The sequence below is a fragment of the Polypterus senegalus genome, chromosome 11, assembly GCF_016835505.1.
Source record: "Polypterus senegalus isolate Bchr_013 chromosome 11, ASM1683550v1, whole genome shotgun sequence".
Classification (NCBI taxonomy): domain Eukaryota; kingdom Metazoa; phylum Chordata; class Cladistia; order Polypteriformes; family Polypteridae; genus Polypterus; species Polypterus senegalus.
The window spans coordinates 95914220-95939283 of NC_053164.1; the positions used below are offsets into that span (position 1 = coordinate 95914220).

General features: G+C 38.6%; 1 protein-coding gene across 2 annotated transcripts in view; it reads right to left on the reverse strand.

Annotated features, from left to right (window-relative positions):
• Positions 1-25064, reverse strand: part of LOC120539331 (solute carrier family 22 member 6-A-like) — a 54744-nt gene that overhangs the window by 858 nt on the left and 28822 nt on the right. Inside the window, exons 4-9 of one of the 2 annotated variants that reach the window (XM_039769306.1) lie at positions 22939-23107; positions 18014-18137; positions 13922-14037; positions 11303-11517; positions 10838-10946; positions 4703-4909 (exon numbers count right to left, since the gene is read on the reverse strand). In XM_039769306.1, coding sequence (XP_039625240.1) covers positions 4703-4909; positions 10838-10946; positions 11303-11517; positions 13922-14037; positions 18014-18137; positions 22939-23107 — 940 coding nt within the window. Of the gene's footprint in view, positions 1-4702; positions 4910-9992; positions 10328-10837; positions 10947-11302; positions 11518-13921; positions 14038-18013; positions 18138-22938; positions 23108-25064 lie in introns of those variants that run through there. The other variant, XM_039769307.1, reaches the window with a different exon arrangement.

Genomic DNA, 25064 nt, shown 5'->3' on the forward strand with positions numbered 1-25064 from the left:
GCCTAACGCTGCCGATTTAAAGCTTGACTGCTCTCTGAGTGGAGTTTGCCCTTTTGATTCTTGCTATTTTGGTTCTCTGCATGGACTTCTGCTTCCTGCAAGGATGTGCATGTTAGATTTGTATGTCCTTCTCATACACTGAAATTCTAACTTGTTATTTATCAATTCCATGCTGGCCTAGAGTGAGGGTATACTCTGTGAGGACTTGGTGTCTCAAGGAGGGCCACTTCCTGGCTTATGTTTGGTTTTGTTAGGATAGGTTAAGGCTAAGAAAGACACTGCAATGGGAAATGTGACATAAGAAAAGGTTTTTAATGTTAATGGGCTTAGTAATTGCTCCAAGCACAGTAATGGCAATTGAGGTTGCGAGGCCAGTTTGTGTTTCTGGGATACGTGACTGCCAATGTAATCCTGCATTAGAACTACAGGCACAGAAAATACAGGGACAGAGGGAGGGAGGGATGGATGGATGAAGGTGTTAGATATGAAGTCCTCCAGCCTATTGAAGGTTAATACAGAAAAGAGGGGGGCTTAGATAGATCTTCTCAGTCTCGCTCATGGCTATGAGTCACAGTGCACATTCTACAGAAAAACTAGAGGAACCAAATTAATTTATTAGGCTCAAATGTCAACATGAAAAGGGTTAACAAGAGAAGCAGTGGCCAATGCTAACTAACAGCAGTGCTCATTATTTACATCTTTAAAAATGACATTTATTCTTCTGCCATCAGAGGGCTTTCTGTTATTTAATTGCTTAATTAATTTTATGATTGCATAGGGCAAAGCCTGTCCCAGCAGCCCTATGTATAAATCAAGGAACAAGTTCCTTTTGGGCAAAAGTCCATCTGTGGGCACACTTGTGCACAGCCACATTTACCAAAATTGCCCCAAACATTAGTATTATGGTAGGTGCAGTAAATGCCAAAATAATTCCCAGTGCTTAAACACAACACTCGCAGTTAGGAGACCTGGGTTCGCTTCCCGGGTCCTCCCTGCGTGGAGTTTGCATGTTCTCCCCGTGTCTGTGTGGGTTTCCTCGGGGCGCTCCTGTTTCTTCCGACAATCCAAAGACATGCAGGTTAGGTGGATTGGCGATTCTAAACTGGCCCCAGTGTGTGCTTGGTGTGTGGGTGTGTTTGTGTGTGTCCTGCGGTGGGTTGGCACCCTGCCCAGGATTGGTTCCTGCCTTGTGCCCTGTGTTGGCTGGGATTGGCTCCAGCAGACCCCCGTGACCCTGTATTCGGATTCAGCGGGTTAGAAAATGGATGGATGGATGGATAAACACAACAATTTAGTGAAGTACTTGAGCATCTCAGACTTGAATGTTTCATTTTACAGACAGGGTCATAAACAGCACATAAACGACAACGGAAACATAAAAATGTTTTTTTTTCAGCATGTGAATTTGCAATAAAAATAAACATTTGGGCAAGACTAGAAGGTGTTATTTGCAAACCAGCAACATTTCAAAACCTTTAAAGACTCTGGAAGCTTTTGGGAGATATCTTCTTTATAACCAGTAAACCCCCGATTCTGTAAAAAATAGCAAATCCAACAATGGCAATAACTTTCTGCTCCCTCCGATCTTTGGAGGGATGAAAAATCATGGAGGGTGGGAGCGTCCTGGGAAAGTTTTCATTTAATTAAATAAATATATTTGTACTAAAATTAACCAATTTATTAAAACTAAAATTGAAATTTAATTGTTATATCATTTAAGTCCAAAATGTCTTCAAGTTGTACTCATAAGTAAAAAAAATATCGGAGTGCAAAGGTTTAAATGAAGTAAATTTGAAACAAAAAATTCATAAAATGGTAAATTTAAAATAGTTAATCAAACATTTCCTTATAAACATTTTTGATAAAGATGGTTTCCTGTTGTTGAATCAGTTCTCCCTGCATGAAGTAGTTAAAACCTTCACTTTAACGTCACATGAACACCAGACTCTTGAAAAGGCAACATAAAGTTGTCCATGTCCAAATACAGGCTCAGATAGGTAAATCCCTACTTTATCCATGGTTTGTCCTTGGGATTTGTTGATCGTCATGGCAAATGCAGCCTTAATGAGAAATTGGCGTCATTTAAGTTTAAAAGGTAATTCCAGGTCAGAACTTGTAAGGTCAATTCTGAGAATCAAAACAGTATTGCCAGTATGGGATCCCGTAAGCACTTGTGCTTCAATAACATTTTCTCTCATGCTGTTCACGACCAACCGTGTACCGTTGCATAAGCCTTGTTAGTATTAAGATTTGTTAATAGCATGATTATTGTCCCTACTTTAAGGTTAAGATTGTGTTGTGGTAATCCGGCCGGGTTAATAGTGTTTAAATATTCTAATGGGAAATTAAGATGCTCGCTTTCGTCTTCAGAATCAACACTGTCAGTACTTAGAAAGACTTGGGTTTTTCCAGGAAGCAATCCAATCACTTGGTTATTTATCTGGTCAACGTCAATATTCTTTGGACATAATATAGGTTGTGTTGTTGTTTGGGCACCACCTACTGACTCTGGGAAGCCGGTGGGTTTGACTCTGAGGCTCTGAGGCGCATGCGCTGTTGGCGCCACCTAGTTCCCTGATGGTGACGGCTTGCTTCTGGCCTCTGACATTCATGCATATATACAACCATCATTTAGTAATATAGATAAAATGAAAGTAGATTTAGATGTTGATGGATGAAATTAATTGCTCAAGTCTGAATGGCAAAAGTAATGGAACCCAATGCATAGTGATGGAGTAGGTGAGAGCTTCTACCTCACAAATCCAGCATATAAGGTTTCCATGGTTTGTCTCCATCTTGGCAGCCTGTTGTTCCTAGTGTCACCAGTTATATTAATGACCTCCATGCTAAATGGAATATAATACAGAGACAGCTGGTATTGTGGCAAAACAATTCTCTGACATAAAGCGCAGGAAAGCTCCCATCCTAAAAGGGGGCCAGAGAGTATGGTTTGCCACCAAGGACATTCGCCTTGGGGTGTCATTTCGCAAGTTGGCATCTAAATACTGTATATTGGTTCTTATTTTATTAGATGCCAGGTAGGTCCAGTGTCATACAGCTTATACCTTCTAGCACACTTAAATTATCACTAAAGTTTTTCCTGTGTCACCTTTGTCCAAGTTATACTCACCGCTCTACTCCCAAGCTGTTTCAGTAGATAGAATAGAGGAATATGAAGTTCACTATACAGTATCATTAATTCTAAGCCATAAGAATCTAAAGTAGAGTATCATGTACATTGAAAGGGCTACAGATCCAAGGACCATTCTTGTATTTTGTTTTGATGCCCTTCATGCCCCTTCGCCTTTTGCCTCATCTTCAGAACAAGTTTCCCTGGAAACCTATTGGACGCATCCGGAGGAAACGTCATTGGCAGGAGCTAATGTCATGTCTCGGTATGCTTTTGGATCCTCATACACTACCGTTGCTTAATTCTGTTACTAGGTCTGCTTCCATCATTGCTGGGAATGTGGCCTTTGAGGTCGTCAACCATGTGTAATCAAAGCAATAGAATAAAAAGGTTGGGTATGAGTTCAAATCCTTATCCAACATGCAAATACCAAATCATTAAAAACTCAAAATTTATCATTGTGCTCTTTTCTCATGTGGAATTCCAGAGAGAGTGAGAAGGGGCCTTAAGAACAGTCCTAAGTTGTAGGTAGAAGATAAATGAGGGATATTATAATTAGACCTCACCAGCTGGAAAGTCTGCAGTCTGGAATCATCATAAATATCCTTGACAGTCAGAATACCCTGATGCATCCATGGTGGGAAAGAGATTAGCCAGCTGTCAGCTGTCTTTATTTAGTTATCTTCAGTTGTAAGAACAGAATGAGAAAACAACTGTCTCGTACAGATGTTAACTGTCCCTCTCAGATGCTTTCTATAGTGAAACAAAATTTTAACATCAAAAAAATGGATTTGGTGATATATTACTTGGCCACCTATGAATGGCAAAGTCAATCCAGTAAGGTTGTATGTTTAGGATTCCATCCACTAGCTTCCATTATCCACACAAGTAGGGCATATTACACTTGAAACATACACAGACTCTCATAGTGGTTGCTGCCTTATGTGATGAATTGTTGATACAGCGTACAGCACCTGATTTTAAGATGTGTGTGGGTTTACCAGTGACATAAGGTGTACCATCAGATGAATTAATCTGTTGCTTTTATTCAAGTCCACTGCCTGAAACAAATTGTTCTTTTGTTAATTGTAATTTGTAATTTAATCAGGGAAAATAAACGCCTCGCCTAAATCATAAATTATCCCACCTCTTCTTGTTCTGTTTCTCCTAACACAGATAACATGTCATTAGTCTCTAACTATATAATTAGCCACATGCCTTAATGATTATTAAATAGATGCTAAACACAAGTTGCTTACAAGGAAACTGTGATAAAATCTAAGTTCCAACAAAATGCAAGTAAAAAGCTGTCATAAAACAGAAGTTATTTTGTATCTTAAAATCTGAACTACAATAGCCCAGGATTGCTATTCGAGAATACTGTATTATATTTTGAGAGTAGCCTTTAAAAAGATTTGGATTTGGATTTATGTCCTGAAGTGAGCCTGAAGTCAAACTGTCAGTGCTGCAGTATGTCATTTGTGCATTTGCATGTCATTTATGGCATGAACTGTTTCTGCCTTTTTAAGATGCCACTGGAGTACTGTATTTCTCCAAATTCACTGCACTTACCTCTGTACCTCAACATCATCAATGGTTTCTGGTAAGGGCATATTGAGAGTTTCTGGTAGGAAGATGACAGCAGAGGCTGCTATTATAGGCACTGCACTATATATGATGCTTGGGAGAGAAGGCAGATAATCTTCCAACATCCTTATCAGCGGAGCTGTCATTGAACCCACACGGGCTAGTGTTGAGCCAAATCCCATTCCAGTCTGCCTGCAAGGTAGATAATCACTGAATGAACTAGTGAATGATTGGCATACTATTGAACGTTTCATACTGTATATTAAAGGCTGTGACAGCATAGTGAGAAACAAATCCCACTAGAATTTGTTATAACACTCCCCTCTTTTCAAAAAAATGTTTATCATTACAATATACAAAAATTACATATAATGAAATGAAAATATATATTCACTGATAACTGATGTTCCTACAATGCATTCATATAAAAGTTCATATGTTTTTAACTGGTATTGCAGATTCCTAGAAGTTAGAGCTTCTACCTGATTTACTGAAATCCATCACACAGTCACTCCCTATTCAGTGTTTGCACTTCTCGCCATGTCTGCGTCTGTCTGTATTTCTTCTTCTACTCCAGTGGTCCTCCTAGTTTCCAATAACATGGAGCTTAGGTCCACTGGTGTGTCTAAACTAGCACAGTGTCGATGAGTGTGCCATGACATGGACTAGCAACTATTGGGCTAAAGTCACAGTTTCACCCCTGGCTCAAGATCAGATAGATAGATAATAACACATCCTCCCCAGGAGGGGAATCGAACTCGGCTCTGTAAAGCACAGCAAGCCCACTGCTCTCAGATTCAGCGACTCTTACCGCTAAGCTACAGAAGGTAGATAGATAGATAGATAGATAGATAGATAGATAGATAGATAGATAGATAGATAGATAGATAGATAGATAGATAGATAGATAGATAAAACATTATTTCCCAGATGGAAATTTTTATAGAAGCTCAAAAAATAATTAATTAATATTATTATACTAGCAAAATACCCGCGCTTTGCAGCGGAGAAGTAGTGTGTTAAAGAAGTAATGAAAAAGAAAAGGAAACATTTTGAAAATAACGTAACATGATTGTCACTGTAATTGTTTTGTCACTGTTGTGAGGGATGAGTGTAGTTGTCATATATATTATATATATATATACACACACACACACACATATAAACATATATATACATATCCATACATATATACATATACACATATATATACATACATACATATATACACATACATCCACATTTATATACATACAGTATATACATATCTACATATACACACACACACACACACGTATATATATATATATATATATATATATATATATATATATATATATATATATACAGTCTTTGGGGTGCGAGCAACTGTTGCTGGGGGTGCCAGAATCCATGAAGGAAGAAAAATTAAAAACATTATTTGTACAAAACGGATGACTCCCGCTCTTACGTGCAAGTCTGCGTGGATATTATGAACTATCGTTTCTGTTCAAGTTCTATTTAAATTTTAAATAGAAGGAATTTTTATTTAGTCGACAGAGTATTATTCCGGAATAAATCAACTCAAACCTTAAATAACTTATAATATTTTGCTCTCCATAAAAATATATCCTGTCTAAATTATACAAGTTAGAAATAAAGTAAATGTTAAAAGAACAAACATTCAAATTTCTTTACTCTTATGTAATTTTATATAAAAATAAACTTAAATTTTAAATATCCCAAAAGATTTTGCTCTCCATAAAAATATATCCTGTCAAAATTATACAAATTCAAATATGAACATGGTGCATAACAAAACCTGGAAATATAAATAAAATGTGTTCCTTTCAGCAATAACAAATCAAATCATTCAGTTGTCTTTGCTCTTATGTCATTTTAGAGCTGGACGCCTGGCATCTTTTTTTGGCAACAGGTTAGTTTATGTTTGGTGTGAAGTTCTGTGTTGTGGAGATTCTCAGGATGGACTGCAGGTGCTCATCAGTGAGGCGACTCCTGTATGCTGTTTTGTTAGTCTTTATCACTGAGAAGAGCTTCTCACACAGATATGTGCTACCAAACATGCACAAGGTTTGAGCCGCATGTAGACGGAGCTGGAGCATTTCTGCGGGAATGGAGTGAATAAACTGTGTAGGCCCTGCAGTATCGTACTTTGCCTTCAGTGTGCCATTACACTGCAGCTCAATCACCTCCATCTGAATGTGCACAGGTGCAGTTTCCACATCGACGGCAAATGGTTTGCGAAACAACTGAAAATTCTTTTTTTGTTCTTCAAAGTCACCAAAGCGCCATGCAAACTCAGTGCGCTCAGTTTATCAGCAAAGTGCGTATTTGGGAACACCGTTGTGCCGACTTGGTTCAAGATTACTTGGCAAAAGGGAAAGTGGGGCAAGTTGCACTGGTGCATTTGTGTCTCCCATAAATGTAGCTTCACTTGAAACCACTTTGTGATTTTGCACGGGTAGATTCAGATTCAGATTCTTCTTTAACTCTTCTGCTTTCTGTATCTTGTGCATTGCATTCAGGTCTTTCAGGTTATCTTGATGTTTTGTCTCATAGTGCCATCTTAGATTAAATTCTGTAATTACAGCCACATTAGCTCCACAAATGAGACACACGGGTTTACCGGCAATGTCAGTAAACATATACTCAGCCTCCCATCGGTTTTTAAAGGCTCTATGTTCAGAATCACCTTTTCTCTTCGGCATCGTGTGGGCTAGCTTCGCAATAACTTTTCAGCATCATAAGCTAGACTTCATTAACGCGGTAAGTGTTCGGCAAGGCAGCTGAAGCGCTGCATTATGGGATTTGTAGTTTATTGTGTTACCAGCGCTTCATATCCCCGGGCCATTAATAACAATAATATATAAAATGATCTCGCAGGCCGGATATAATTACACGCCGGGCCGGATGTGGCCCGTGGGCTTTGAGTTTGACACATATGGACTAAATAGAACTTGAAAAGAAATATTTTTTTGAATGTGATCGCGCAATTCAGATCGAGTTGACGCCAGACTACAGTACATCGAGCCAGCGTGCTATTGTGGTTTTGCCTGCGTGCCTCAATAAGTTACCCTCCCCTCGCTCTTACTTTTTTACCGTTCCTCTAATGAATACACTGAGTATGGCTTTACCAAAACAATCATTGATCGCGAATAAAGTATCCATTATTAATAAAGCTTCAATTGGTGATCTGTCTTTCTGCTTTAACCGCATATTTTTTCATACGTCTCAAACCAAGGGGATGCGAGGCTAAAATGAATCGAGAAGCGCACGTACATACTTAGTGCATCCCCTCTCGGGAATCGAACCTCGGAAGTCAGCGCTAGAGGCGAAGCCTCTACTATTGCGCCAGGGCGTGCGGTTTATCTATTTGAGCGTAGCGGTGTAATTTGGTTTTTGTTCAGCACTCTTTGGAACTGTTGCTTTTTGTCTGCGCACTGCGTCAGTTCACGTGAGCCGCTGAATATGGTAGTATATGTCACTCGCTCGCTTCAAATTGTTTCACTGCCTTCTTAATTATATAATGCACGTTTTCTTCAGCACTTTTTGGAGCTCTTCCTGGTTTTCTACGTAATGCGTGATTACGTGGGAGGCGTGGTGATGTCACACGAAACTCCGCCCCCCACGACTTTCGAGCTCAACTCCATTACAGTAAATGGAGAAAAATAGCTTCTAGTTATGACCATTATGCGTAGAATTTCGAAATGAAACCTGCCCAACTTTTGTAAGGAAGCTGTAAGGAATGAGCCTGCCAAATTTCAGCCTTCTACCTACATGGGAAGTTGGAGAATTAGTGATAAGTGAGTCAGTGAGTGAGTCAGTCAGTCAGTGAGGGCTTTGCCTTTTATTAGTATAGATTATAACAAATAACAACCACCCCCCTCAAATACTCACCATAATAAATAAAAAAAGTAAAAAAATAAATAAAAAGAATGAACAACTACTGACTTGGCTAAAGATTAAAAGAGCAGTCACAGTCACAGTGAGGCAGATGTATTGCCGTATAAAGGAGACCCAGTAGCGTTTCTTGACACACTTCTGCTGGTTAATTTGTTGGCTTAAAGTAGTCAATGCTAGTGTGTGAAAGAGAAAATAAATATTGCTTTGGGGTGTATTCACTAAAAGATTTTACATATATAGCACCAAGTTAACCTGCATGCAAGCTCAAAACTCCAACGATAAAGAATGAACATTTGGGGTCCTGTCTTTGTTTACAGAGTCTACATGCAAAACAAAATCATGGACAATGTTACTACTTTCATAAACTCCAGATGGACCTACTGTATGTTTTAGTCATCATGTGCAGGAAATAGATGATGTCTAATTACTCAGATTTAGTGAGCAAATCTAATCATAGTGGGAAAATGGGGCTGGGACATGGCAAATGCTATCAGCCTCTGATCTAAATTGGCCAGCTTTCACCATAAAAGATGCAATCATTCATCCATCCATTATCCAGCCCGCTATGTCCTAACTACAGCGTCACGAGGGTCTGCTGGAGCCAAACCCAGCCAACACAGGGCGCAAGGCAGGAAACAAACCCCAGGCGGGGCGCCAGCCCACCGTAGAAGACGCAATCAGTGATTGTTAAATTTCCCAATCACAAAAAATTAGAGCTGTAGTGTTCTTTTACGAGAGGTATTATGGTAGATGAGCAAGCACAAGACTTTAACAGTTTTTAAATTACGAAAGTGAAAAGAAAGTGAGAAAGTCAAGAAACAGGAATCAGAGGAGTTGTAAGGTGCAGTTAGACAAAATGGCAAGAACCTTTATAAATTCAAACCTTTTTATTTTGTCCTTTAGTTAAAATGGACACAGCTCATCTGCATTTTGATGGTGAGAAAGCTTGTGTTAAGTGCAGCAGCTCACATTTTCAGTTAGAAAGAGAAAATTTAAAGAAAAATGTCAAACTGCTGCTTGGTATACAATAGACTTGTTAGCTTAAAAGCAAAAACTGTCTGTTTCACTTGTAAACTTGTGAAGCATGTTAGCTTTGTAAGTTCTTGATTAACGTCATATGAACATTTGATAAGCGTGTGGCTTTTTTAAAGGTCTGTACTGAGTTTATTATTTGTTTGTGTGTGTCATACAGTGTAGGTTTCGGTAAGAAAAAATACTGCATAATTACAATGGTAATTCACATATATAATTACACCTCAAGAATAAGGAATATCAAGCTGGTTTACTGGAAAACAAACAAACAAAGAAACATAAACATCTGTAGTGCAATTAAGGATTTTCAAATGATTAGTGCATGTATATTTACATTTAAGCAGTGTTCAACTGCCAATATCAATTTATTGAATGAATGTGTGAGAATAAGTATGTTACTTTGTCAGACAAATGGTGAAAATTACTTTTTTTTAACATAAGCTTTGTTTCAGATAAGTACATGGCAAAAGAAGTTAAACAATATGACAGCTTGTAATTATGAGAAGCGCTTTATTTTCTTTTATACTATATGTATTATGATGAAATATTTTCTATACATACTGAATTTTATTAGTTTAAAAAGACATTCTGGTGGCAGGTGTAACAGAGTAAGATGCAGAGGACAGGAAGATATTGAAAAAGATGATCTGCTGTGGCAACCCCTAATGGGAGCATCTGAAAGAAGAAGAAAAAGTATGTATATTAATATCATTTTATTTATTTTAGTTTTTTTAATGGTCACTGAACAATTATTTTTGTTAACAAACAAGTGACTCCTGTGGCTTATATTTTAATTATAAAAATACCAAAGTTATCACTTCAACATAGAACATAAGGCTTCTATATGTCCGGTTGGAGGAGCTTAGTATAAAAAGTTTTTTAAAGGGTTTACTCAGTCAATTCAGTGACTTGAAATCGGTGATCGGTATTGTCCCTAAAAAAACCTGATTGGTGCATCGCATCAAATACTGAGCAGATGAAAAACAATTCAAAAGATCGGAATGCACTGTACTGTACAACGAATTTACCTATATGGGAGAAAATAAAACTGCTTCACTACTTTTTTTCTAGCCCACTTCATTTAGTTCTGGGTTGCAGGGGACTGGAGCCTTTCCCAGCCACTTGGGGTGAGAGTTGGGAAGTGATCACTTCCAATCGCCCAAACAGATCTCCGCCAATTCTTACCTAAGGACAGTGGGATATAGTTCTCCAGTGAAGATGTACACCCCAGTGAAAGCAGCACCAAACAATCCTTTTCCCAGAACTGCCAATGAAGTCCTTATTGTCTTCATATCTAGAAATATGGAGCAAAAAACAGTTACAGTTCAGTGAGTTATACAGCACATATAACTGACAGATTTAATATTCATTTCAATGAATCTCTCTGCCTTTTGTCGTAAACTGTTCGTATATGCAGTATGGTGATGTTCTGCCAGATTTAAATCACAGTCAAATTGTCCAATAGTGACCTTTTAGTGTCCTGTAACCTTTTCAAGTAGTTGCACATTCTGTTCGATAACATTATTTTACCTTTATTTTAATTTCAGTGTTGCTATATAATTAGTTTTTCTTTGAATACTGTTTTTGTTCATAGGATGTGATTTAAATATGAATTATGAAACTATTAAACACTGAAAAATATATGCTCACCATAAGGAATGAAGGCATTAGAAATAATCATAATGCCAGCCAGAAGCATAAACCCTCCCAGAGTTCTCCTTCGACCAAAATACATCAAGGAAGCCGAGGCAAGTAACTTGACAGGGAAGTCAATGGCAGCAAAAATCAGTTGCACCAGGAATACACTCACACCAAACTTTTGTAGATCCATAATCAGCCCATAAAATGCAAAGCTGTTGCAACACCTACAGTGGATTGAAATAGGACACTACATTATTTATCATTTCATTAAATTATACCTATTGATATTATTGGCTTAGCACAATGAACTAGCCATGGTAAAGAATGTTATAATGTAAAATGATGCTCTGTATGCCTTTCAGTGAGTGCTGATTGACTTAACGTGCACTGCTCAGAAGACAATTCACTTTTTACCAAAAGCACTTCTGCTTTCTTCCCCAAATTTTCAATATGAATGACCAAAGAAATAATATCTCTATGTCTACCGTATAAAGCACAGATACTTCTTAACATAAGTCAAGTTTTTGACATATAACTATGGCCTTGCCTCATCTTTCATCATCTCTGTGGGCCAACAGACAATCACGGTGAGTGCTAAGAAATACTACACTGTGGTCTATCATCAGAGAAATAATGCCACGCAAGTACCAAGAAATCTAGATTTAATTCCTGTCCAATGCATTTAACTTTTTCTTTAAATATCCATATTTTCTCCTGAATACTTTATTACATTATGGGGCTGCAAGGCTAATCTATCACTCTTACATCGCCGTTCCAACTTTCCTAGAACAGTATCTCTGTGGCATTTGATGTTACATGAGCCACATTTTTGACATAACTTTTGGCTTTACCACGACAAAGGCAGCTCAAGATCAGAGTGAGCGATCATAACCCCACTGCTTACTCAAGTTTCACAACAAATTTGGGGTTACCAAATGTATTTAGTTTGAGGACAATAACATCTAGGTGCTCTAAATTTTAAAATCTGGACAAAGCCTGAGACAAAGCTACAGTTTCAAAATGAAGACTGGTATTGTCAAACACACGATGCTTGATTGTGACAGGGGCACCAATCAGGAGAACACAATGGGGATGGGTTATGCAGAAGCACATATACTAACCTCTCCACCTTTTCCAGCTTGAGAATGGAGGAGTAGTCTCGGAAGCATAGTGATTTCACTTCCGGAGGCCCCAGAAGTCCTGTCCTTTCTGGCACTTTCTCTAAATAAATACCAAAATGGATCCAAGTCGCCATTCATAACTGGATCTGCAATAACTAGAACCATACTAGTCTACAGAAGAATTATGAACCTCAGTTCTCATTCTGGACTTTTCAAAGTCAAATCTTCTATGGACTAGTGTGGGGCTCCAGCAGACAGCGGTCCAAGAATGAACGCGGTCCTTTGGTGGCAACAGTGTTTAAATAGCAATGGTACCAGAAGGGAAGGGACTTCATGAGGCTTCACTGTGCAAACTTACAATCAACTTTCACAACTTTTTATTTTGTTGACTTTTGTTGTCTTATTTTATTTAAAATAGCTGCTAATAAACTGGGATCTCATGGATTTCTCAACACTTTATTGTGTCATGTCTTGTTTCTAATAACAATATGAAATACTACAGTGTGATCTGTCAACAGAGAAACTGCACAGCACAGGTTGTGATGGTTTTGTAATGGTTACCATGCTTGCCTTTCAACTAAGAAAACCAGGTACAATTTCAGACCATTACATTTAACCTTTTTCCTTAATCTGGTGTTACCTTCACTAATTTTTTCATGCCAAGCCACACCAGCTGCAGCCATATTGACTCAAGAGTCCCTTATTGCATTTTGGAGAAGGAAAGCCTAAGAATTTTGCATACAAAGATGGTGGCATGGTGGTGCAGTGTTAGCGCCGCTGCCTCACAGTTAGGAGACCCGGGTTCACTTCCTGGGTCCTCCCTGCGTGGAGTTTGTATGTTCTCCCCGTGTCTGCGTGGGTTTCCTCCCACAGTATAAACACATGCAGTTTAGGTGCATTGGCAGTCCTAAATTGTGCTTAGTGTGTGTACCCTGAGGTGGGCTGGTGCCCTGCCCAGGGTTTGTTCTTGCCTTCTGCCCTGTATTGGCTGGGATTGGCTCCAGCAGACCCCCATGACCCTGTGTTAGGATATAGTGGGTTGGATAATGAGTGGACAGAGATGCTTTCCAATACGAGAGTAGTTATTTACTAAGTGTAATGAGTTCAAGTGTAATAAAGTTTGGCATTTAAAGGATTCTTGCTTCTCTTTCCACCTTTCCAATTTTTAACCTGGGCAACAGTGGGTAACCCATATAATTGTTACATAAAACAAAATATGCTTTGAATGAAGAAGATGCCTCATGATTCATACTTCTCTGAAATTAAAAAATCATAAATAAATCCAAAGGAACATAAAAATAAACAATATTTATATTAATGAATTACAATTTTATTTAGGGCCACTGCTCAAACTAATTATATTCTTAAAGAATCATGACAGTTCAAAACTCATTACTTTATCAAAAGAATCTTTTCTGACAAAACTGTTACAAATGAATTTCTTCTTCCAAAAATGAAGTTAATTTTGATATTTGTTATTCAGTCTTAATTGAAAGTAAATCCATACCAAAGTGTCATAAGGCATAGTGTGATCCTTCTCATCATGGGCGTGCGAAAGAGATCGTAGATCGTGTATATCACTTTACTGGATTCAACCTCCTTCTGCATGTGCATCTTAAGGACCTGGGGATGAACATAAGAGTGGGTTCTTTTTATAAGCAACATTTTATAAATGAGCTCTCCATTGCAAAACATAAAGCATTTCCACTTCATACATTTTTAAATATACTACATAGCATGTACAGACCAGCATGGACAAAACTTCCTGAACCTCAGTCCATAGGATAATGGGGACAATTTTAGTAGACATGAAGGTAGGTATACTAGAAATGGTCAGGTTTGACCAAATGGACACGCTAAAGGTTCAGGAATATCCTTGGATTGTCAACATTATGCAGCCTTAGTGCAACTGAAATTCTAAAATTTGAAGGTTATTTAGCAGTGTATAAAAATATTTTATATTATAGTTGGGTCTCTTATTGGCGGGATTTGTATTCACGAATATGAATATTCTAGAAAAACAGTTCATGAGATAATGTAATATCACTCCTTAGCCCCCAACAGCTCTGCAACAAGAAGAAGTGAAGTAGTTCAGGTTGGAAAACCCAGTCACGTCATTACATGGCATCCACTACCTTGCAAACTGCTACTATGAATGTGGTGAACTTAATTAAAGCAATGCAATTGAAGAAGAATCTCAAAGACATTTTACACAGCTTTGTTGAATTAATTAAAAAGTCAGTTTCCTGTAATGATGTTTCTCCCACGTAGAAATATGTCAACCCCACAACCAGAACTGTCAGCCTCAACTGATCCTTCTTCATCTGCAGCAGTGGTTCGCAAACTCAGTCCTGGAGACCCCCTCAGGCTGAAAGTTTTTGTTCCAACCAACTTCCGTTTTCTATTGTACTCCTAGCCTAATTAAGTGATCTGTTATTTCCCAGTTTCTGTGTTTTAGAAATTACAAAAGTAATTGTGTTAATACATTTTAATGAAAATTAAACCATTATATATTGTCACACACATGCACATGGGAGACAGTCAAAGACCTCGAATGAGGGTTACTGCATGCCAGACCAAGATTGTGGTGAAGTACACTAGCCCTTTCTCTTTTTCTCCTGCAGACCACTTATGGGAAATTCTGCTTGGTTCTGATGACGCTACTTCCAGTTCCAGCCCAGATGACATCACTTCCTGTCCCTGCACGGATGACGTCACCTCTGGTTCTGGGCCAGATGACCTAATTTCCTCTGCCAAACTGCCATTTTGTCCCACATACATCAGTTTTGTCTTGGACTCAGATTTGAAATTCAGTTTCTTTACTTCTTCCAGCAACCAAACTACAATATACGGGGGGTTGCTACCCCAAACCTTTTTGTGGCCTTTTTGTCCTTTATTCTGACAATGTGGATAATGCTTTTTTTTTTTTTTTAGGTATTTTGCCGTTATTCATTTGAATCTATTCTTCCCCCTAAATGGGTGGAGTGGTGGCTCTGAGGCTAGGGATCTGCACTGGCAATCAGAAGGTTGCTGGCTCGAATCCTGTAAAATGCCAAAAGGGTCTCTGCTCTGTTGGGCCCTTGAGCAAGGCCCTTAACCTACAATTGCTCCGTCCTGGGTATGACGTTAATCTGTATCCATCCCTGCATGTAGGCCACCATAAAAAAACCTCACACTGTTCCACTACTTCTGAACTAGTGTGGTGCTGAGGTATCACATGTTGCATGGCTGCACTCAGGTCCTAATCTGGATCCTGAGTTGGTTTGTTGTGTGGTGGGTGCGGCAATGCACCGTATCAGTCCGTGCTCCTAACCTCCTCTAATAATGACATGTTTCATGCGTCACTGGCTGCAATATAAGCCCAAAGCATGATCGATCCATGCTTAACAGTTTGAGAGCTGTTCTTTTCCTAGAATTCAGGATGCTTTTTTCTTCAAACACACCTTTGCACATTTAGGCCATTGTGGCCAAAAATTTCTATTTTTACTTCATCAGTCCACAGAATTGGTTTCCAAAATGCACCAGGCATAAACAGACATTTTAAACCAGGGTGACCAAGCTTTTCCTTGCCACTGTATTTAAAAATATTACTTTAAATTTATCTACTAATTACAGATCAAAATCTCTTTGTCATTACTTGCTTTTACTGGCATTACTGACAAAGGTTTTTGATTCTCCTTTGTGTTAGTGGTGCACTTCCACTCTTGATCACCCAACACACTCCTGCAAAAGTGCACGATACTCCTTTTTATATTACAGTAGATAGAAGCAGCATGTGATGTTGTAATGTTAAGGTCTGGTCATTTTGTCTTCTGGGCTGGCTTCAGTCTGGCTGATGTTTCACTTGCTCTGAGCCAGCAGGTGGCACAGGTGTACAAACTGTAGTGCACTGGTTAAAAAAAAAACGTAAAAAGTCAAAAAAAAAAAATTGGAGATACAAAAGTAGTCTATCTTGTCCATATGGCCGTAGTGATTTGGCCCTGATCCGTCAACATGTGTAGGATTATATAGGGAACTCAAAGACAGACAAATATTCTAGTATATTATATATTAGCTGTGTAAAAAGTCTGGAGTCCTAGAAACTATTGAAATCGTAAGAAAAAAACCTGAAATGTAGAGATGTCTGGTAATTGAAAGGAACTACACTGGGCATCTCTCTCCTAGGAGGATTCGTTTTGCCGACGTCCTGGCCCCGCTTGTGTTATTAGTGGTTCCTCGGAAGTGGAACCCTTATTAACTCAACTCCACCTCTCACTTCTGGGCTGGACAGACACACACACTTCCACAGATAGATGTTTATATATAAGATATTTTTGGCTCATACACCAATCATCATCATGGTCAAAAAAATCCTGCCAATTGCTTAAAGCTCATTCCACTTGTATGTGTCCATTTGCATAGTCTTCAAGCTGTGGCAAATAAGCCATATTGTGTCAAACATTTCTGTACACAGCTAGTGAGTCACTCCTGAGTTTCTACTTAATGCAGTTATTAAAAACAAGAGAATACATTAGTTTTCTAATCCTGAGATGTGACAAGTGGCAGGCTATGTAAACTGATGGAAAAACAAAAATGTTATTCAGTGTAAATATGTAGCAATGGCCCATTTAAAAAAGCAACTAAAACACAGTGTATACATCATATTCATCACTTTTGAGGTTTAACATGTTTGTCATGCTAACACACATTATAACTATGGAGATATGAATTATTATATTCCTGTGTCATCAAGTAGCTTGTTTGGGTGCATTTCCCTATTTCATCAAGTGCATCGCCATTTCCCACTTTCTCTGAAATGTTGCCTATACATAGGTTGGAGTTGTGGTAAAGTTCTCCCATCAAGTTTTCCTTTATAAATCCTGACTCTTTTGTGTGGACTGTTAAGCGCACACAAAAAGAGACCTAATAATATTTATAAATCTGACCCCTGGAGGCCTTGGCCAACCAATACCTGGACATTCTATTGTATTACTATAGTAAGTTGCACTGTACAGTCTAATAAGATGACAGAATGCTTACATCCTTTGCCTCTGGTGTCTTTCCCATGGACAGGAAAATACCTTTGAAGCAGTGCCATCCATATTGGCTGTACAGTCATTTCATTAATGCAGGAAGATTGAATGAAAGTCCATACAGAGCAAAAATTATAAATACGCTTCCATAATGTTAGACATTTATGTTAATTACCGGGAAATAACAAGTTTTATTTGTTCATCTCCAGAGAAGAGCAACTAGACTGATTCTAGGACTACAGGGGATGAAAGACTAGAGCTAAACATTTTTAGTTTAAGCAAATGGAGATTAAAAGGAGAAATGATTGAAATGTTTTAGATTTTGAAGGGAATTAGTACAGTTGGTCAAGACTGTTACTTTAAAATGAGTTAATCAAGAACACAAGAACAGAATTCTTCACACTGAGAACCACAGAATCATGGAATAAAGTTATATTTGAGAAAATGAATCCACAAAATCAGAAAGACAAATCTCTACAATGCTGAACATGCTAATTTTTAGCTTGGCATTTTAAATTGCTGTAAAACTGGACTTTTTTAAACATTCCTTTGTGGAGTGAACTACGCACAAAAACAATCATTCCCACCTCCAAGGTGACAAGCTCGCCCTTATTTGCGAGTCCATTGATCCTGGCCACTTTCTTGATCTGTCGGAGTGCTTGATCGGGCTTATTCTTCAAAGTGAGCCACCGTGCTGATTCTGGCAACCACCTGGAAAAATGGAGAGCATTTTTCTAAGCAACTACTGTACAGGGTGTTTTTTTTAAGGATGAATCTCTGCAATAGTAAGTTTTCATAAGTAAATAGAAATTTTGATGTTATGTTTCAAAGGTTTTTTGAAAAGGGCATCATTAAAGTATAAAACAATCAATCTGTCTGTCCATAACCATCTCACTCCAACCCAGCTGTGGCATTTGTGGCACACTGCTTTGTTCGGTTAAAAGGTCTGAGCTGCCACATCTGCTCGTGTTCTCAGTAGCAGATCACCTTCACTCCCTGACACCTCATTCTTGCAGCTTCACATTCCTTCTGTTGTGTGCTCCGGTTTTAGGTTCCACGGATTTTTACTTTTTTTCTAACTCAGATTGCATGATAACCTCTATTCAGGATGCAAGGAACTGCAAATGGTGTCAGCATACTGCCTTTTTATAAGAAGTTTGTTTTTATGATTCCTTTTTTGACCAGACGTACTGCTGACTGTTTCTCATTACTGGCTGTTATGTAGTCTGTCCAACTCCTGTTCTTCTATAATTCCTCAAAATGTTTTGCAGTAACTGTACCTACCTACCTCTCTTGCTGAAGGACTATTAATGTTTTGATCCATAATATTTGTTGTAGTCCTTGGTATAAAAAGGTTTTGAGAATTGGATGAGACTGTTTGGGTAGGAGGTGCTGCCTCAAGCGGAGTTGTTTAAGTATATTGGGGTCTTGTTTATGAGGGAACAAAGGAAGAAGGGAAGAAAAAAAGGGGCAGAGAGATTGACAGACAGATCATAGCTGCATCGACAGTTATGTAACATTGTGCAGGTCCTTCAATAGTGAAGAGAGAGCTAAGCTGAAGAGCAAAGTTCTTGACTTACCAGTCGATCTGCACTCCTACACTTACCTTTAGCCACGAGTTGTGGGTACTAACTGAAAGAACAGATCACTGATACAAGTGGCAGAAGTTAGCTTCTTTCATAGGGTATCTGGGCACTATTGCTCGATTTAAGCAGTTGTTCAGTTTCAATTTGTTCTAATTCTGCCTTTATGATTTTTAAATTGCCATAGTGTTTTTAGTTTAGTTTTTAGTTTAGGGCTCTGTCTCCACTTAAGAGTATTGTTATACCTTAGAGTGGCAGAATAGAAATATTCTTGATTTTTTTGCAGCATGATATTATTTCATCTATTAGATGGCAGAAGAATACTGTCTTAAGTGTTTTTTGTGCTTGAAAGTCATGTAAAGCAGATCATTAGGGTGGGAATATACTTAACTCTATACTACACGTACGCTTGCCCAAACTTCTGCTATCTAAGCAGTGTACTGTCTATACTTGCAAGCATACTGCAAATCTGGAAGAGTCCACAAGGTGGCAGTGTGAGACATCATTATGGTGAGAAAACAATGTCTGGTTTCACTGTGTGTTGTAAGTTCAGTAAAGAAAGATGATAAAGATAAAAATAAAAATTCTTTGCATTCTGATGCTGTTGAAAACATGCAAAGAGCAACAGTGACACATAAAATGGCATGTATGGCATTAATTGTATCACGTCATTACGATGGAGAATATGCGATGCTTGTATTGTCTATGAGAGAAATGGATGAAGAAAATGACCATGAATCATGTCAGCATTTAAATTTGATGATTTGGTTCACCACATCGAACCATTCATTAAATATCGAAGAACGCAGATTGATTCTGCTGGAGCTGCAATACGGCTTACCGTCACTCTGTGTTATCTTGCAATAGCTGAATTCCAACTTCTTTTTTTTTTGACATTTTACACTTTACACGGACATATCTGTCTCAAATTTGCTTCCATTTCATCTTGCACATTTCCACATCCACTTTCAAAGAGCAGACAATTTGATATCACCTGTTCTGATGGGCATGTCTGTCATTTTGGAGATGTTAATAGTAAGTAATGATGCTGATGTCACGTACCAAAACTTGAACACACACGCCACCCACATTTTTGCTGGTACTGCAACCTGTGCATGAGTCACATTAATTTCGGACAACGAGCTCAGAGGACGTGTCAACGAGTGCTAGGAACGTGTGGCAGCCATGATGCATGAGTGCAAGAGTTCTGAGCATCGAGTATAAACCCGGCCTATAATAGTAATAGGTAAGATGACTTTCTAATAAAACGACTATAACAGTTTGCAAAACCATCCTAATGTAATCCTCCATTGGTTTTCTTTTATTTTTGGACAGTATATAAATCTTCCCTTTAGGCTTCTAAACACATAGAGACTTTTCTCAGTTTTAATTATTCATGAAGAATGGATCCAATAATAATCGCTATAGAACCAAAAGAGAAGTACATTCTAATATGTAAAGTACTGTTTAGGTTTAATGTTAATGGCAAATATGTTTTGAGAATTTTCAGATAAGACAGGCAGAAGTTTTGAGATAAGCCCTAAATACACGCTAATCATAGCGCTGGGTAGTGGAAATGTACACGTGGCATTAATGACTATAAAAGTATATACCATACATGTATGCATTCACATATTTTATTTTTATTTCATTTACTAAATACACTTTCTTTGAAGGGAGGCAACAAAAGGCTCAAGATAATCTGGAAAAGCAACCTCAGTGCATGACTGCAGCCACTCAAGGACAAGTCCACCCACACTCAAAGGGCAACAATTTAATACTGAAGATCAACCAGACACTATGTGCTTCAATAACTGGAAAGAAAGTGTAGCTCCAAACAGAGGATGTTTCAATCAAAAATTAAACTTGTCAAGGTCTAAGTTGTATTTGAATCACTTACAGTCACTCCTTGGCTTTTAAAAATAACCAAGGCATCATTTAGAATCAGAATCAGAATTTGCTTTATTGGCCAGGTACACTAATGTGGACTAGGAATTTGTCTTGATAGTATTGGTGCATCATGTGAAGAAAACACAGAATAAAAAATATAAATATCCATCCATCCATTATCTAACCCACAATATCCTAACAACAGGCTCATAGGGGTCTGCTGGAGCCAATCCCAGCCAACACAGTGCGCAAGGCAGGAAACAAACCCCGGGCAGGGCACCAGCCCACCGCAGGGCACACACACACACACAAGGGACAATTTAGGATCGCCAATGCACCTAACCTGCTTGTCATTGGACTGTGGGAGGAAACCGGAGCACCCGGAGGAAACCCACAAAGACACGGGGAGAACATACAAACACCATGCAGGGAGGATCCGGGGAGCAAACCCGGGTCTCCTAATTGAGAGGCAGCAGCGCTACCCACTGTGCCACCGTGCCGCCCAAAATATGAATATAAGAATATAAAATACTAAAATATAAAATGATAAAATATGATGCAGCATACAAGGACAATACAAAAAAAAGTTAAAATGTCTAGACAGTCTTGTGTGCAGGTATATGTAGATACTGAGTAGAAGCTCAGACCTGATTAATAAGAATAACTACACATGGAAAAAAACTGTTTAGGTGACGGCTGTTTTAGCTTTCACTGCACAAACACATTTGCCGGAGGGAAGTCTTTGGAACACGTGATGCCCTTAGTGAGTCAGATCAGCAGTGATCTCTGCGACCCTCTTCCTTACCCTGGACTCACATAGGAGTTCAATGTGCAGTTAGTTACAGCCTACGATCATTTCACAGGCTTTGATGATACGTTGCAGATTGGCCTTAGCCTGATCAGAGGCAGCATCAAACCAGAGAGTTATAAATGAGGTCAGAATGGACTTGATGATGGCCATGTAGAATTAGACCAATATTGCTTGAGGGAGATTGAACTTCCTCAGCTGATGCAAAAACAACATTCTCTGATGGTCTTTCTTAATAATACATGTGATGTTATTGTCCCACTTAGGGTTTGGGAGGCATAACAACAGAATGGGTTAATTTTCTTTTTATCCAGGCACATTCTTAGTAGTGTTTAAACGTAAATATGTTTTGTGGGTGTGCTTTTTTTTAACTTGCCACCACCATTATGTGAATTCTGTTTAGTCTGGCTGCACAAGCAATTGCTAAGCCAAGTCAACTGGAAGTACACAGCTCATGGCGTCAGCAGGTTGAGGGTGTAAAGGTCAGTGTCTTGCACTTTGTTATTTGCTCAGTTCTGTAGGTACAACAGGCAAAACACTAGCATTTTCATTAGTTTTGCAATCTGATTTTTGGCAACAATTCCTTTTTTTTTTTAATTGACTACAACTTTATCTTATGTTTTGGCACTGGTTAGGTGCGATTATTTTGTTTTTCAACTTGTCCACTAAGTTTTTGACTTTTTAGTATTTACTTTACATCCTGGGCTTGTCTATTTGAGTATTATTATCTTCCTGGTATCAACTTTTACCTGTAATAAAGCCATGACCTGTCTCCTGATTCTGTTCCTGCTGCCCCATGCAGTAAGTACAAAACTAACTTCAAAAGCTCTGCCACACCTTGACTGTGCTGCCTATAAAAAGTGAGGTCCACTTACCAGTGTGAAGCAGGCCGCTTAATAATTTCCCCATAATCCCTATGTGACTTAAGTAGGGTCACATTTCTCATTTTGACTTACAATGGATTTATATGTTTTAGGTATCTTTGAACAAAATACAATAAAATGATGTCTGTCTGTGTCCAGAGTTCAGTCTATGCATGCGGTAACTCAAAAATGAATTACTCAATCTGAGCATAGTTATCACAATTGTGAAATGTTAAAGGTGAATTGATTTTGGGCTTCAGAAAAAGACTTCATGGTATAGCTGCTTCAATAGTAAAACATATTTACAACTGCAACATTGTTTAATCAAAGGTTTAACATTAAAAATTCTGAATAAATAGAAGACATACCAGCTGTACATGAAGCAAAGCAGCATGGGACAGGACACTGTCAGCTGGAGCTTTCGCCAGTCTCTGATGGTATATGCCACTCCTGCTAGCAGCATCTGGCCAATGGAGAAGCTAAATGCGTAAAGTGTGCCAAAAATGGTGCGTGATCTTATAGGAACCCATTCCACATCTGCTTGAAAGAAAGGTTGAACAATATTAACTGTTAATGGTTTTGGTTTAGAAACTGATAATTTAAGAAATAATATGAACATTATTCGAATTGATCAAAGAAGTATGTGGTCACTAGTAGTTTTTTATGGTAACCCCTCCTGATTTTAAAATAATGCCTGATCATGCTATGTTTTGACCTACGCACCATCACAATTCAATCAGATCTGACACACGGTTGGCAGATTTATCAGTAACAGGTGTCACACACATGCGCATGGGAAGAAGCTAGAGGGCTTAAATAATAGTAATACCACGCCAGTCCAGGGGGTGGTGAGCTGCACTAACTCTCTCTCTCCGTCCTGTGCAGACTATCCTCGGGAAATCCCACTAGGTTCCGGTGCTTTCAATGATGCTACTTCCAGTCCTGGCACCATTGATGACATCACTTCCGGTCCCAGTGCCATTGATGATGTCACTTCTGGTCCCGGCACCATGGATAATGTCACTTCCGGCCATGGCTTTTAAATCCACCATGTTATTAAACCAAAATCAGTTCTGTTTTGGACTTCAACCTGAACACAACTCAACTAAAAATCAACCTTTTCCAGCCAGGGCACAATACATGGGTGGCTGCCCCAAACCTTTTTGATGTATCTTTGTTGTTCTTATCACACAGGCCAGCAGGGTCCCACTTGCAAGTTTCTTTCTTTCTTTTTTCACTCAAATAAATACTTTGCCTCTCCATCATAACTCGTCTGGCTTGGTTTGCCCAAACTGCAGAAGGATAAGGTTTGGCTATGATGGTTGCCTTTTGGGTGAAGTGTGGTTCTGAGTTTGTGTCCTGAGAGCGCAGAAGGCTTGGGCTATGAAGTTAGTGCCACTCAAGCAAAGAGAACCTGGTTAAATGAAGACGACAGCAACAACAACCGATTACAACTATTGTCCACCAAACTCTATTCCTTTACTTTTTTGTGGAATTTTATACCATTAAGGACAAACCCATTCTTTTTATGCCATTAGCTACCACTTTCGTCTCCATCTTCTTTTGGTCTTATTCTTACTTCCAAATCAGTTCACCCCTTAGCACATTTATGCTGTGACTTTGAAATCCACAAGCCCTCAGCACCTGATGCTGTCACTTGTTCTCCTGACTGCCCACCAGTCTTTTCTCCTTGACTTGTTCTTGTTCTGCCTTCCAATGCCATACATCACCCTAATCTTGTGACAGTTACTGAAGTTCACAGTATTTGAAGGAGGCAGTAGCACAAAAGCCTATGCATTATAGAAGGCGATAAAGATAATTATGTTACGACAGTTCTCCACAGTTGTTTCTAAGGAGCTGAATGTCCACTTTTAATTGGTCTTATGAGAACATACAAGCATAGTGAGTCTCTTACTGAGCTTGTTTAAAAGGCACATTGCTGAAGCTGCAATATGAGAATTAATCAGAATGCTCACTCATTAAAACCCATAAATGCAAAACCAGGGTCAGAAAATCAAAGTCTAAAGAACTGAACCAAAGCATGGAAAATTTCAAAACAAACTCTGAAACATTTTTTTCTTTTTAATAATAAAAAAACAGTCTCTAAACCAGGTGATGCACGTCACCATTGCTCCAGGGTGCAATAAGGAGTAATGGGGTTGTGACTATAGGTGATTCTGCATTAAGAGTCAGCAGGGCTCAGCCACTTCTGAAATTTAACATATAATTAAGATGTTTAGAACAAGCCTTAATTTCATATTCTTAAACTTTTATTTCCAAATAGTCTATTATTTGCTGTCTGATTGATTATGTAGAAAAACACTTTTTCTTGCAGTATGTGTAAATGTCTTTATGACGGGTGCTGCAAGACTGTTTCGGGCTGAGGGCCCTGATCAATTGGCCCTGCAGTGTTTCCTGTATTTTTGGAGGTGTGTGTGTGTGTGTGTGCAAGTGCAATCTGAACTTTCCAGTTTAGTAATGTGGCCTTGTAAGT